Source organism: Tursiops truncatus, chromosome 7 (genome assembly GCF_011762595.2).
Source record: "Tursiops truncatus isolate mTurTru1 chromosome 7, mTurTru1.mat.Y, whole genome shotgun sequence".
In the NCBI taxonomy this organism is placed as follows: Eukaryota; Metazoa; Chordata; class Mammalia; order Artiodactyla; family Delphinidae; genus Tursiops; species Tursiops truncatus.
This window is the reverse complement of record NC_047040.1, coordinates 7,213,332-7,228,387: the sequence shown is the minus strand read 5'-3', so window position 1 is coordinate 7,228,387 and position 15,056 is coordinate 7,213,332. Positions and strand designations below refer to the sequence as shown.

The following is a 15,056-nucleotide window of genomic DNA, read 5'->3' as shown; positions in this document are numbered from 1 at the left end:
GTTGAGGAGCACATTTGGGAGAGGAGAGAACAAATTCAGTTATGAACATTGAGTCTGAGGTGTTGATGAGAAATTAGATAGCGATGGCCAGAGAGCATTTCTGAGTGAGGGGACTGCAGCTCAATGGGAAGAGTTTAGGGCCAGAGAGAATGAAAATTTAAAAGATTACACTTGTTAGGGGTGAGACAAATTGGACTGAGAATAGAACATGGATATTTCCTACTTTCAGAGGGTAGATAGAGAAGCCAGAGAAAAATCTTCAGAGGCAAGAATAGAGTGCAGGAAAATGAAGGAAGGAGAGTGTTCCAGTTTAGAATTGGGAAGATAATGTCAGACTAAGGCTAGGTGACGGGGACTAGGAGGAGCTGTTGGATTTGGGGACTTTGGGTCACTGCTTATCTTTGGGAGAGAAGCTTTTTTGGGGGCTTGGGAGTGCAAGTCACGTTGTAGCGTGTGGTTGGTGGCGAGGTAGAGACAGGTTGTATAGGCTGTCCTGTTAAGTTTGGCAAAGAAAGGATAGAGTGAGAGGAACAGGAATTTGCAGAAGCTATCTGTAATTGAATAAACAAGGTTTCAAAGGGGAAACTGCAACTGTATCTAATTACTTCCATCCCCCTTTCCTTCTTAAGAACCTGCATGCTGAGAGGTTAGAAATAGGAACCAAGACACAACCTCTTTTGCAGTCTTTATTCTTATTGCAGAGAACCTCCTGCACTGTATGGGTAGACTCTGAGAGCTTTTTGTTATCCTACAAAAGGTGTGGCATTGAATTATGTTAATAATAACTTGAAATAGGTACTTAGTCAAAATAATTGCAGCTATTTTTAATAAAGGGTTTTATGCTGAGATGTGGCATCTTCGAGGAGATTTGCAGTGCTGTTTAAATTGTCTTTCCTATTCAGAGACATGATGTAAGGAAGGGATTGGACTGATTCTGTTTGTTTTCAGGAGGTAGACCTATAACTATTGGGTAGATGCTCTAGTGATACAGGTTGGCACTGTAAAAGGCCTTTCTGGATACCTTTTAATCTTATTTGTTGTCATCCTATGCAGGTTTTTCTGTCATTCTAGGGAAAAATACTACACTTCTCCATAAGAAGTAGCAGCAGTGTTCATGACACGGTTCACGTATCTGTTGAGCCCATTTAGTAAGCTGCCCGACTTGATAGTTATTTTTCGTAAGAGTCTCTATATTTTAAAGGATTTTTATCTGTCTACATTTTTTTCCTCTAGAAATGGTTCCTGGTGTCCAGCAGCCCCTGTCACAGATTCCTTCAGATACAGCCTCTCCTCTTCTCATCCTTCCACCTCCTGTTCCCAATCCTAGTCCTGCCCTCCGGCCAGTTGAAACACCAGTCGTAGGTGCTCCTGGTATGGGCAGTGTTTCCACAGAGCCAGATGATGAAGAGGGTCTCAAACATTTGGAGCAGGTACAAATCACGTAATCCTTTTTTTTTCCCTCTCGAACTGCCATAAACATTGAAAAGCATTAAAGAATATTCAGAAATGGAATTTTTGTGCACTAGGTTTTGTGTACTGAAAATGTTGTTTTTATGTCTAGTATTTATTTTTATGAGTACTTGTCTTTCAGATCATTTAATGCTTTTAAGTTTCTGCTGTGTAGAGTCATTATATCAGGTTATTTTTTGCTCTTCTGAGGTTGCCCTTAGCTGTTTGCTTTTCTTTTTTCTTTTTGGAAATTAATGGAATGCCAAAAATGGCGAATACAAGGCAGCTGTGGATAGGCACTGTGTCTTCTATTTTTTGCCTAAAGTGTAACAGGGAAAATAGTTAAACTCTCAGGATATTACCATCGTATTCATGTCTCTAGAGTTCCCTAAGATTTTATATACTATTGTTTATATGTAAAGTAAATGATAACTTGCTTTCTACAAAAGAAATTCTTTTTTCTTCAGGGTGGAGTGGTTGGTGGCAGGAAATGTTGAAGAAAGGAAGAAAGGGAACAGTGTCTTAGTAAAACTTGTAAAAGATTTTATTTGTAATTGTTTTAATTGAACCTTTTGATCTGTTAATGCTCATGTTTTTTATAGGTTTAGTTTGTATAACTTAGGATTGTTTATTTGTCTAAATGGCACTCTTAAAAGTGTGTTGATTAGAAGCTTGGGCTTTGATCCATACCAGCTTGTGTTTCAGTCTCATTTGGGTTTGCTTAATAATTTTGAGACCTTGAGCAAGACTTGACACCCTCTGAGCCTTAGTTTCCCCCTCTGTAAAATGGGGATAGTACCTATTTCATGGCATGTTGGACGAATTAAATTGTTGCCTGCTGCGTTATTTGTACAATGCCTCTCACAGATCAAGTAGTCCAAAAAAGGCAGACAATTTTTATATGTACAGGTATTAATTTAGCATCATTTGTTTCCACAATTCATTTTTTAATTTTTCCCTTAGCAAGCTGAGAAGATGGTGGCTTATCTACAAGACAGTGCACTAGATGATGAGAGACTGGCATCAAAACTGCAAGAGCACAGAGCTAAGGGAGTCTCAATTCCATTGATGCATGAAGCAATGCAGAAGTGGTATTACAAAGATCCTCAGGGAGAAATTCAAGGTAGGTTGTTCCATTCTACTTTATGTACAGCAGTATGCCATTACCTCCAGATTCTGTAGGATGGTAATTATTTAACGTTAATTTGTATACTAGTAGAACAAAAGTCAGTGCTACCGGCTTTCTTCATATATAGAAGGCTTGTTTATAGGTTCCCTCCATCGTACTTTACAGTTTCAGTGATGGGAGGGAGTCTAGTGAAAACAATTTGAATACAAGGCAGAATGTGATGACTAATATGATAGGGTTGTAAACAGTATGCTTAAGACATCCTCATTTCTGGCATGTCAGGTATTAACTAGGCAGTTGAGTTTCGTACATTCACTGTATTTCAGTCTCCCAGCCATAAAAAAAGATGATGGCAGCCATCTTGGAAAACATTGGTTGAATGTTTCACTGATAAAAAAAGATGATGGCAGCCATCTTGGAAAACATTGGTTGAATGTTTCACTGAAGTGGAGTTGATATCATAAATGATGAAGAACTATGTAAAATATCTGAAAAAAGAGTACCATATTATAAACTGATTGCTTAAAATATGTGTATGGTGCATGTTAGATTAGAATGGAGAGAGAATGCTGTGAAGGACATTTGGTTGATTTTTCATTTCTGCTTTTGAAGTTTTTGCTTATAACCTGAAATTCGTTGTTCACTCTGTTAGTGTCAGTTTCATGATAATGTTTTACCAAGTACAGCCTGTGACCTCTCTCTAACATCATTATTCTCTTTCTATCCTCGGTCCCCCTACCCTGCTTTATTCTTCTTCATAGCATCTGTCACTACCTGGCACTGTATATATTTGTTCATGATCTCTTCACATGCCTGTAGAATCTGTTGTAATTAAAACATATACAGGTGTGTGTTTTAATTTAATTTACTCTGAGATAATTATAGCTTCACAAGCAGTTGTAAGAAATAATATAGAGATTCCATGTACCCTTTACCCAGTTTCCTCCAGTGGTAACCTCTGACAAAACTGTAAAACAATACTACATCCAGGATATTTTGGGTTTTTTTAAATTTTATTTATTTTTGGCTGTGTTGGGTCCCCATTGCTGCACGCGGGCCCTCTCCAGTTGTGGCAAGCGGGGGCCACTGCTTGTCATGGTGCCTGGGCCTCTTATTGCAGTGACCTCTCTCATTGTGGAGCACGGGCTCCAGGCACGCGGGCCTCAGCACTTGTGGCACACAGGCTCAGTAGTTGTGGCTCACGGGCTCAGTAGTTGTGGCTCACGGGCTCTAGAGCGCAGGCTCAGCAGTTGTGGCGCACAGGCCCAGCTGCTCTGCGGTATGTGGGATCCTCCCGGACCAGGGCTTGAACCCGTGTCCCCTGCATTGGCAGGCAGTTTCCCAACCACTGCACCACCAGGGAAGCCCCAGGATATTGACATATTGATACAGTCAAGATTCAGAACAGACTCTGAACAGTCTTTAACAGAGCAAAAGTTTTAAATTTTGATGAAATGCAATTGATCAGTTTTTTTCTTTTATGGATTGTGCTTTGGGTGTTAAGAACTCTTTGCTGAGCTTCACATCCCAAAGGTTTTTTCCCGAAAAAATGTATAGCTTTATGTTTTACACTTAAGTTGGTGTTCCATTTTGAGTTAATTTTTATATAAGGTATGGCACTTAGGTCAAGGTTTATTTTTTTTGCCTATGGATGTCCAGTTGTTCTGGGACCTTTTGTTGAAAAGTCTGTCTTTCCTCTCCTGAATTGTTTTTATACTTTTGTCAAAGTTTAGTTGAGCATATTTGTGTTGGTCGATTTCTGGGTTCGTTATTCTTTTTTTTTTTTTTTATTTGTGGCCATGCTGCACGGCTTATGGGATCTTAGTTCTCTGACCAGGGATTGCACCCATGCCCCACTGCAGTGGAAGCGCAGAGCCCTAACCACTGGACTGCCAGGAAATTCCCTGGGTTCTTTATTTGATCGTTGTGTCTGTCCCTCTAGCCAATACTATGTAGTCTTGGTTACTATAGCTATAGAGTAAGTCCTGAAATTGGGTAGACTGGTTCCTCTTATCAAAAGAGCATTTAGTTTTTCTAATTTGCTTTTCCATTTCCATATAAATTTTTGAATAATTCTGTCTATATTTACCAAAAATCTTGCAGAAATTTTAATAGGGATTATGTTAAACCTCTATATCATTTTGTTTTAATGTATTTTATTTTTGGCTGCGTTGGGTCTTTGTTGGTGCGTGCAGGCTTTTCTCTAGTTGTGGTGAGTGTGGGCTACTCTTTGTTGCAGTGCACAGGCTTCTCATTGCGGTGGCTTCTTGTGTTGCGGAGCACGGGCTCTCGGCGCGCAGGCTCAGTAGTGTGGCACACGGGCTTAGTTGCTCTGTGGCATGTGGGATCTTCCCGGACTAGGGCTCGAACCCGTGTCGCCTGCATTGGCAGGTGGATTCTTAACCACTGCGCCACCAGGGAAGGAAGCCCCCTCTATATAATTTTGAAGAGAATTGACATCTTTACCATGTTGAATCTTCCCATCCATGAACATAGTATGTCTCTCAGTTTATTTAGATCTTTGATTTCTTTCATTAGCACTGTGTGGTTTTCAGCATAGATTCTGTACATGTTTTGATGAATGTATACCTAAGCATATGATTTTTTTGAGCAATAGTATATATTATATTTCAGTATCTGTTCACTGCTACTATATAGAATTAAGTTTTAGATGTTTGTCTATTCTGACATTGCTGAGCTCACTTATTAGTTCTAGGAGTTGTTTCATTAGAGTCCATAGGCTTTTCTGTGTAGACATTATTATTGTCATCTGCAAATAGGGACAGTTTTCTTTTTTCATTTCCAATATGTATGCCTCTTATTTCCTTTTGTTGCCTTACTGTGTGTTCCAACACTGTGTTGAATAAGAGGAGTGAGAGCTGACATACTTGCTTTGTTTATCCTACTTTCCTATCTTAGGGGAAACTTTAATAATAATTAAGTGGTAATGTTAGCTGTTGAGTTTTTGTAGGTACTGTTTATCAAGTTAAGGAAGTAACCTTTATTTTGAGAGCTTTTACCATGATCTGATACTGGATTTTGTCAAATGCCTTTTCAGCCTCTGTTGATATGATCATGTGATTTTTCTTTAACCAGTTAAATATGGTAGATTACATTGACTAGTTTTTGAATTTTGAACCAGTTGCATCCTTGGAATAAACTCCATTTGGTCATGCTGTGTAATTCTTTTTATATATTGCTGAATCTTAGTACTATATTGTTAAGGATTTTTGTGTCTCTGTTCCTAAAGGATATTTTGTAGTTTTTTGGGGTTTTTTTTTTTTTTGGTATTCTCATTGTCTGGTTTTGGTATCAGGGTAATATTAGTTTCATAAAATGAACTGTCACTTATTTCCTCCCCTTCTATTTTATGGAAAAGATTGTTTAGAATTGGTGTTAATTCTGTGTGTGTGTGTATGTGTGTGTGTGTGGTTCTTTTAAATAGTTTGTACCTCTTACTTACCCCTATATTGCCCCTCTCCCCTTCCTTCTTCCCACTGGTAACCACTAATTTGTTCTTTATGTCTGTGAGTCTGTTTCTTTGTGGTTATATTTACTAGTTGTATTTTTTAGATTCCACATGTAAGCGATATCACACAGTATTTGTCTTTCTTTAATTTATTTCACCAGTCCATCCACGTTGTTGCAAATGGCAAAATTTCATTCTTTTTTTTATGGCTGAGTAGCATTCCATTATGTATGTATATACCACATTGTCTTTATCCGTTTATTCTAAGTGTTGATGGACACTTAGGTTGCTTCTATATCTTGGCGATTGTACATAATGCTTCTGTAAACATAGGGGAGTGTGTTTCGAATTAGTGTTTTTGTTTTGTTTTGTTTTTTTGATGTATATACCCAGGAATGGAATTGCTAGGTTACATGGTACTTCTGTTTTTAGTTTTTTGAGAAACATCCATACTTTTGTCACAGTATGTTAATTCTTTAAATGTTTGGTATAATTCTCCAGGTATTTTGCTATCTTTGGAGTGTTCTGTAAATGTCAGTTAGATCTTATTGGTTGATGTGGTGTTGAATTCTGTAGTCTTTCTGATTATGTCTAGTTGTTCTATCAGTTGTTCTCGTTGAATTCTTCAACTTGTGGATCTGTTCTGTGTCTCTTTTCAGCTATCAGATTTCGCTTCACATATTTTGCAGTTTTGTTGTTTGGTGCATGCATTTTGGTGGATTGACCCTTTATTATTATATAATGTCCCTCTCTGTCTCTGGTAATTTTCTTTGCTCTGAAGCCTACTTTATTAAATACTAATACAACCACTTCAGCTTTCTTTTGATTAATGTTTGTTGGATATATCTTTTTCTATCCTTTCATTTTATACCTGCCTATATTGTTATATTTTAAGTGACTTTCTTGTAGATAGCCTGTAATTGGGTCATGTTTTCAATTGTATTTATTGGGCCATGTTTCTTGTTGCTCACTTCTTCAGCTCCAAATTTGGGAAGTGTGAGGTAAAATGAAAACCCAGGGAATTCACCACCAGCTGGTTCCTCAGGCTCCAAGGCCTCTAGTCAGTCTGCTGCCTTCTCTCTACCTTTATGAGTCTTTTTGTTTGTTTGTTTTGTATGTAATGTCCAGGGTTTTTAGTTGTATTTGGCAGGAGGAGCAGGGAGAAGTACATCTACTCCACCTTCCCAGAGGTGGAAGTTCCAGGGCTTGGTTTTGTTTACTGCTGTATCTTCCTGCCTGGACCTGTGTGACTGGTGTTCAGTAAATAGCTGCTGAATCAATGGTTATTGATAGTGAGTTTGTTAATTTTATGTATAAAATACTCGGTTATTTCTTATTGTAAAACATCTAGAGATTGTTAGGTTGTTTTTTTCCCTTACCAAGGCCAGATTTAGTCTTACCTAGATAAATAAATTACGATTTTTCTTAATTTAATTCATTATTGTTTATATTTTGCCTAACCTCCAGTAGACTCTAACAGAAAATGAAAATTAGAGAAGAGGATATTCAGCCCTTCATATTTATTTCTCTGTGCTACAAAGTCTAACAAACACTAACGCTTTTTAGTGTTATGCTTTTCTGACAAAAGAACTTTAGAGATTGAGTGAGTTGGAGACAATTATGCTCCTTAAAATAATTAAAACACTGCTGAGAAATTGGGATGTGTAGACATAGGCTTATTTCTAAATTGTTTCTATAGTATTTTATTAGTTTGAGTCCTGTTCACCACTTTTTGTGATAAATTAAGATGTTATACAAGATATTTGATAGGTGCCACCTGAAACAGATCGTTACCTCTGGGTGAGGAGCAGACCCCGGAAATATATTTTTCCTCTTGAGCTAGAAAGGATTCTTACTGCCTTTCTGTTTAATTAATGCTGTTGTAGGTCCCTTCAATAATCAGGAGATGGCGGAATGGTTTCAGGCGGGCTATTTCACTATGTCTTTGTTGGTGAAGAGAGCATGTGATGAAAGCTTCCAACCTCTTGGTGATATCATGAAAATGTGGGGAAGGGTTCCTTTCTCTCCTGGACCAGCTCCCCCTCCTCATATGGTAAGTACCTTATGCTTCACCCAGAACACATAGTGGACACAGAAGCACTTGCTTCTCTTTATAAACAGATGTTACATCTAATGAAGAAGGAACTAGTTCCTTGAAAGTAATTAACTGAAATGGCAATGGGAAGTCTGAGTCAGAGACTACATACCTAGCTATAATGATCTTTTCAAAACTCAAATACCTGTGTACCTGTGTCTGTCCTTCTCTCTCTCTCTCTCTCTGTCTCGCGCGCATGCGCGCGCACACACAAACACTCTCCCCCCCTCCCTCCCTCCCTCCCTCTCTCTCTCTCTCTCTCTCTTTCTCTCTTTCTCTCTCTCTTTCTCTCTCAAGAAACAGAATCCTGCAGTAGCTTTCCATCAGGTGTTGAAAGGAGAACATCTTATCCTAGCCTCCCTACCAGGTCATGCATGTTCTGGCTCCTTACCTTTCTAAGTTCATTCCAGAGCTTTGACCTTTATCTGCTGTGCTTCAACACAATTGACTTAGAGTTTCTTGTTGCCTCTAGTTAGAATGCACATTCTCCTCTCCATTTATTTGCCTCTTGCTTTCTCACTTCCGGAGTTCTTAAATTTGAGTTTTGCCTTAAAGCAAATGTTGCTAATATAAAATTCCATTGCTTCAGAATATTTTGAAGACTTTTATTTTTTTAACATTTGTTACTGATATTTTAACTAAAAATTAGATCATAACGTAACCCTCCTAGTATGCTGACCCTGGAGTGCTTTTGAAGGGGAAGTCTTTTTCTGCAGCTGCTCCTGGGCCTCTCCCTGTTTAGTTCCTTTGGGGGGCTTTGGCTCTGTGCCTCTCTTTTGCTTCTCCAGGTTGGAGTGTCTGGTTGCTGGCCATAGTCAAAAGTGGCCATAGTCAAAAACCTTTAGTGTGAACACTGGATTTCTACAGTAATATCCATTGATTTACTCACCAATTATATATTGAAGATCTGTGCCAGGGCTGTGTTAGGTTCTTATGTGATGAAGATGAATAAGTCAGTCACAACATCTGTAGCCAAGAGTGTTCGTAAGTGAGAACAATGGCTATCAAACTTCTGATCACAGCCCATAGGGGAAAAAAAAAAGATTTTTATGTCACTACTCTGTACACTTATTAATGTGCAGGTATATCTGAAACACGTTTCACAAAACATTTGGTGCCATGTACATATTTTCTTTCCGTTTCTTTTCTTTTTTTCCCAATATGTAAATGTTGATCTTGACCTAGTAATTGATTTCACAATCCAGTAATTGATTTTACAATCCACTGATGAGTTGAGACCTCCTATAGTTTGGAGAGCAATGAAAATTCCTAGGTGAGGGGAATTATTCCTGGCATTTCTGTTGTAAATCCAAAGAAAAATTGTATTGTGTATTACTGTATATAAATTGTATTTTTACCACCTACTCAGAAATTGGGATGGGTTTTTATCTTGCATGTTTCAGCGCTGAAAGCTCATCACTTGGAGCTTGGCATGCTTGCTCTAATCCATTTCTTGACTTCCAATTATAGGGGCTGAGCCTCAGTCAGACCCACTTAAGGGGAAAATCCATGGGAAGCTCTGCTTCCTGTCAGGTATTGCCTTTGCCCTTAAGTTAATTTTAGACTAACCTAGTGTAGCTTCTATCCATGAATATTTAATAAGAAAGAAAAAGTCCTTTAATTTCAGATGTACCTCACCCCAAGTAAATCATATATCAAATGTTTTTTTCCAAACTATAATCAGTGTGTAATAAGGATATAAACTGTTAACTAATGATTTGTCTAAATTTAGTCTATGTCATCCTTATGCTTTTATTTCTACTATCTTTACTTCACTTTTCATTTTTTTTCCACTATTAACTTTCCAAAATTTAAATTCCAGCCGTGTTATTTGACATATAAGCTAAAAAACAGGGTTTTACTGCAGCTTACTTAAAATTTTTTTTTTTTTTTTGGCTGTGTTGGGTCTTAGCTGCAGTGTGCGGGACTGCAGTGAAGCACGTGGGCTTCTGTCTAGTTGTTGCGGGCTCCAGGGCACGTGGGCTCTGTAGTTTGTGGAACGCGGGCTCTCTCGTTGAGGCGCGTGAGCTCAGTAGTTGTGGCGTGCGGGCTTAGTTGCTCCGCGGCATGTGGGATCTTCCCCGACCAGGGATCGAACCCACGTCCCCTGCATTGGAAGGGAGATTCTTTACCACTGGGCCACCAGGGGAGTCCCAACTACAGCTTATTTTTAAACTCATCGTGTATTAATAGCAATAGAAACACCTAATTTTTGGATAGAGTGTTAAACAGTTTTCAGAGCTCTTTTATGTTCCATTTAATTTTACATTTCTCATCCCCTTTAAGAAGACATACTAAGAAGACATACTTGTACACTACCTCCCTGTAATTGTTATGTGTCATTATAAAATCCTACCATAAGATTTAATTTTACTCCTTTCTGTTTTGTCCTACTTCTCTAATTTCTCCATAATCTCCAAATTTATAAATCACTTTTAAGATTGGGAGAATTATACATTTATTTAGTTACAGTAATAACTCTGGAGTACAGTACAACATTCAGCTTCAAGGGCAGGAGGGGAGAACAGCAGCTAAATAAGGAACCTTTCTCACCTTAGGGAATCTCTTACAATGCTGACACCACCTTCTTCCACTAGATGGCACTAGTTTCTAAAGATGCCTGATGTTTTTTTTTTAAAATGAATTTATTTATTTATTTATTTATTTATTTATTTATTTATTTATGGCTGAGCTGGGTCCCCGTTGCTGTGTGCGGGCCCTCTCCAGTTGCGGCGAGTGGGGGCCACGCCCCGTTGCGGTGCGCAGGCCTCTCACTGCGGTGGCCCCTCTTGATGCGGAGCACGGCTCCAGGCACGCAGGCTTCAGCAGTTGTGGCACATGGGCTCAGTAGTTGTGGCTCTCAGGCTCTAGAGCTCAGGCTCAGCAGTTGTGACGCACAGACCCAGTTGCTCTGCAGCATGCGGGATCCTCTCAGACCAGGGCTCGAACCTGCGTCCCCTGCATTGGCAGGCAGATCCTCAACCACTGTGCCTCCAGGGAAGCCCTGATTTTTTTTTTAATAGGTGTTTTGGGTTTGGGGTGTAAAGGTGGGGCGGGATGTGAAGGTCTAGGATTCATTTTCCTTTCAGATATAAGTACTAAATTGCTTTTAGGCTCTTTCAGTTTATTCAGTGGTATTTCTTTCCTTCACCCCTTTACTCCCAGGGAGAGTTGGACCAGGAACGACTGACCAGGCAGCAGGAACTCACAGCCTTATACCAGATGCAGCACCTCCAGTATCAGCAGTTCTTAATACAGTAAGAGCAGTAATGCGGTTGGGTGCACTGCAGCACCAAAAGGGCCTTTAGATATAATCTGCTCCCAAATTTCACTGTTTACAGCAGAAAACTTAATAGGATACTTCAGTCTTCAAATCCAGCTAGTGGCATGTTACCATTATACATTCTAAGTTTGGTCTTACCTTGTTTCTTAAATACCAGAAGTTTGTAGAAGATGACACATAACTATAATTTTGCAAGATCTTTAGCTCCTAAAGCAAGGATCAACAAACATTTTAAGAACTAAGTCTTCTAAATGGCTCAGCTTTGAATGCTGCAGAGAAAAGACAGATGAGGGGACAGGAAAGAAGTAAAAGTTTATACTATTAGTAGTGGTATGGAATGATGGTAGTCACTTAGGTGTGGCTCCCTTTCATAGAAGAAGTAAGATTTGGTATCATCTGGTGCAGAGGTTGGCAAACTGGCTGGCTACCTGTTTTCATAAGCAGAGTTTTATTGGAACAGAGTCATACCCATTTGTTTGTGTATTATCTATGGCCACTTTTGCACTACAGAGGCAGAATTGAGTAGTTGTGAATGTCCTGCAAAGCCCAAAATATTTACTGTCTGGCTCTTTACAGAAAAAAAATTGTCCACCTCTGATCTAGTGAAAAAAACTTACCTAAAATTTTCCAAGCTGAAACGTATAAATTTGAGGATTTTTATACAAGTGATTTTATTTTTGCAAAGAGTTCTTCATGTGGAAATAGCTGTTAGTTTGAATCTGTTTTATTTCTCACTTGTTTTCTAATAAAAGGTTACTGTCATCTTAAGGGAACTTTCCAGTTTTGGGCATTTCATTAATTTTTTTTTTTCCTGTTCTCTTTCCACTCAGAAGCATGCCATCTATTAGTTCAGTTCTTTCTAGAATAAAGTACAGAACTGTTTGTGTGACTATTATGAAGAATTGTAAAAATATATTTGATAGCTATTTCTAATGGTGTTTTTGTTGGGGGGGCCTGAACTTTGCTTTTAATATCTCAGTAAAGTGAACTAAATGTGGATAGACAGGTTATACTGTGTTTTACTTTTTGAAGACAACAATATGCACAAGTTCTGGCTCAACAACAGAAAGCAGCACTGTCTTCCCAGCAGCAGCAACAGTTGGCACTTCTTCTCCAACAGTTCCAGGCACTAAAGATGAGGTTGGTGGTCGTTTCCATGATGTGTCACATTGTGTGTGTATGTTTTAAAGAAAGAGAGGAAAGGAAATTTTTTGTGTGTTGTGTGTAAAAATAGAATATAGGTTTTAAAAATAATAATAAGTAAAGCATTTATTTGGCCTTTTTACTCAGAGGATAAATTTTGAATAATAACCAAAGAATACTAAGAGCGCTTGAAAAGCAGTGTAGGCTCATGGAATCAGCAACAACAAAAAAATGTAGTCGAGAAGTTTAATCTCATTTTTACCTGTGATGTCTCAAGAAAGATATTAATGCCACACAGGGTTATAATTTTCCAGACCCAAAAGCCATTAAGGTAGGTCTAAGGAAAAGGAAATTATGCTAAAAGTCTTAAACTCCTGCTGTTTCAAGTTAACATTCAGGGTAGTATGTGTTGTGTCTCCTACAAGGAGATGGGCAAGGTGGTAGGTCTCCTGCACGCCTCCTGCAGAGGTGTCCGTCACTGCTGTTAAAAACTTTACTGTCCACTTTAACCAGAACCTTTTATATTTCTCTTTTGAGCCATAACCCATTCTGCAGGTAGGCAGGTTAGGTGTTCAGGTCTCCATTTTAAAGATGGGCAAACTGGGACTCAGAGTGGCTTGGTTGGACATAATACACAGAACACTTCAGAGACAGAATTAAAATGCAGACCTTTTGACTTAAGGTCTGTGAGTTTTTTCATGATAACATGATGCCTCTGTGACTCTCGTTGAGATATTCTGGATTTTTTAAAGACAGTACGCATATCCATTATTTGGAAATCAAAATTAGCTAATACCTCGAGGGTCCAGAGGTGTGATTACCTTGCCTCTATCCTTTTTCCTTTCCTAAATGTTTTGGTAGTGTTATGTTTTAGTTAAAACAATGAAGTTTTCTGGCCAAATAACCTCAGAAACCTACAAATAATCTGGAAATACCTCTTTATTTTCGTGGATGACAAGAACAAGTTAATTTTCTAATTTCCCTTTTGCAGAATATCTGATCAGAACGTCATTCCCTCAGTAACTAGGTCTGTGTCAGTGCCAGATACTGGTTCTATCTGGGAACTCCAGCCAACAGCCTCACAGCCTACAGGTAAAACCTTAGATTGGCCTTTAGTATAGCTTCAAGGATTTAGACTCGTATAACTTATAATTCCGTTTTTTTTAAAGCATATCAGTTTTTCGACGTGTTTTGTATTGGATATTAATAAAAAGTGAGTTTTTTGTTTTGTTTTGAAAATAGCTGTTAAGGAGTTGCTAGAAATTACTTAGTAGGTAGATTTCTTGAACTTGAGTCAGCCTCTCTTTTTTTATGTTGTTCTAACCACTGTAGAAAAGTCTTTTGAATTGTTTTTATTCTCTTCACCAGAGTGAGAAAAAGAGTAAGTTAAAAACATAAGTAACGATGATCTATTCTTTTGAGTCGAGGGCTGATGAGTAGTTTTAACACTGCAGGTACCCAGGAATTTTGGGAATAGAAAAGTCTACCCTTACCTCATTCGCTCATCTTTTTGCATCAAATTGGAAAATTTAGGGCTGGGATTTTTGAAACATTTTGATATTGGTGCAACGCTTCTGTTTCTTAAGGTCTGATCCATGCAGAGGTGTGGGTAGTTTGAACCATAGATAGTCCTTACAAGAGGTAAGGACCATGGGCTCTGATGGGGTTTTCTTTGAACCATTGAGCCATTCATATCATAGTTCTCTTGCTAACATTGACCCTGGGGATTATGGCAGGAGAAGGACTGATTATTATCTCTTATCAACTCAACTTCCCATGCTGTATGTACCTTATTTTTTCTTGGGAGTCATTTATAGTTGTTAGGATGTTAAAATAGTCTTCACTTTTTAAAAAGCTATAAATACCTTATTAAACGTTTTCTCTCTTCAGGTATGATCAATTAAGGTCCTTTACAAACAGTCCATTGGTTTTATGCAGACAATAATTTATAGTCCATAAATAGACTATAATAGGAATGTAGGAAATAGAGAATGCTGAAAAGTGGTGTCAGCAAACCTTACAGGCAATAGGAAAACAGGCTCAGAAGCCTTTATCTGTTCATTTACTTTGATATCAGACCCTGTGCTGCCTTTCAGGTCAGCAGGACCCAGTGTCATTTGTGAGACCTGCCTAGCCTTTCCAGAGTACTCCCAGCTCCAGCTGTACTTCTCTCTCTCTCTCTCTCTCTCTCTCTCTCTCTCTCTCTCTCTCTCTCATTGAAATGCAATTCATGTAACATAAAATTAACCATTTTAAGATGAACAATTTAGTGGCATTTAATACATTCACAATATTGTGCAACCACTGAGTTCTCTCTAGTTCTACAGCCATACCTCTCTTAACCCTTCTCTCCACTTCATATGCAGTAAGACGTTGTGTGGCTACTGGAAACACCGTTGGCTTTGGGATCTATATACACTGGGATTTAAATCCTGGCATGGCCATATGCTTGCCATGCGTCCTTGGGAATGTTACAAAACTACCTCTG

The 15,056-nt window shown here is 38.6% G+C and overlaps 1 protein-coding gene across 8 annotated transcripts in view; it reads left to right on the top strand.

The window, feature by feature from the left end:
- GIGYF2 (GRB10 interacting GYF protein 2) overlaps positions 1-15,056 on the top strand; it is a 126,600-nt gene that overhangs the window by 76,284 nt on the left and 35,260 nt on the right. For all 8 annotated transcript variants that reach the window (XR_002174011.3, XM_019923516.3, XM_019923509.3 and 5 more), the window contains 6 exons: positions 1,234-1,430; positions 2,413-2,572; positions 7,934-8,100; positions 11,308-11,399; positions 12,458-12,565; positions 13,560-13,660. Coding sequence is in view for 7 of the 8 variants with exons in the window: in XM_019923516.3 (XP_019779075.1) it covers positions 1,234-1,430; positions 2,413-2,572; positions 7,934-8,100; positions 11,308-11,399; positions 12,458-12,565; positions 13,560-13,660 (825 nt within the window). In the remaining variant the exon portion in view is untranslated. The remainder of the gene's footprint in view (positions 1-1,233; positions 1,431-2,412; positions 2,573-7,933; positions 8,101-11,307; positions 11,400-12,457; positions 12,566-13,559; positions 13,661-15,056) is intronic.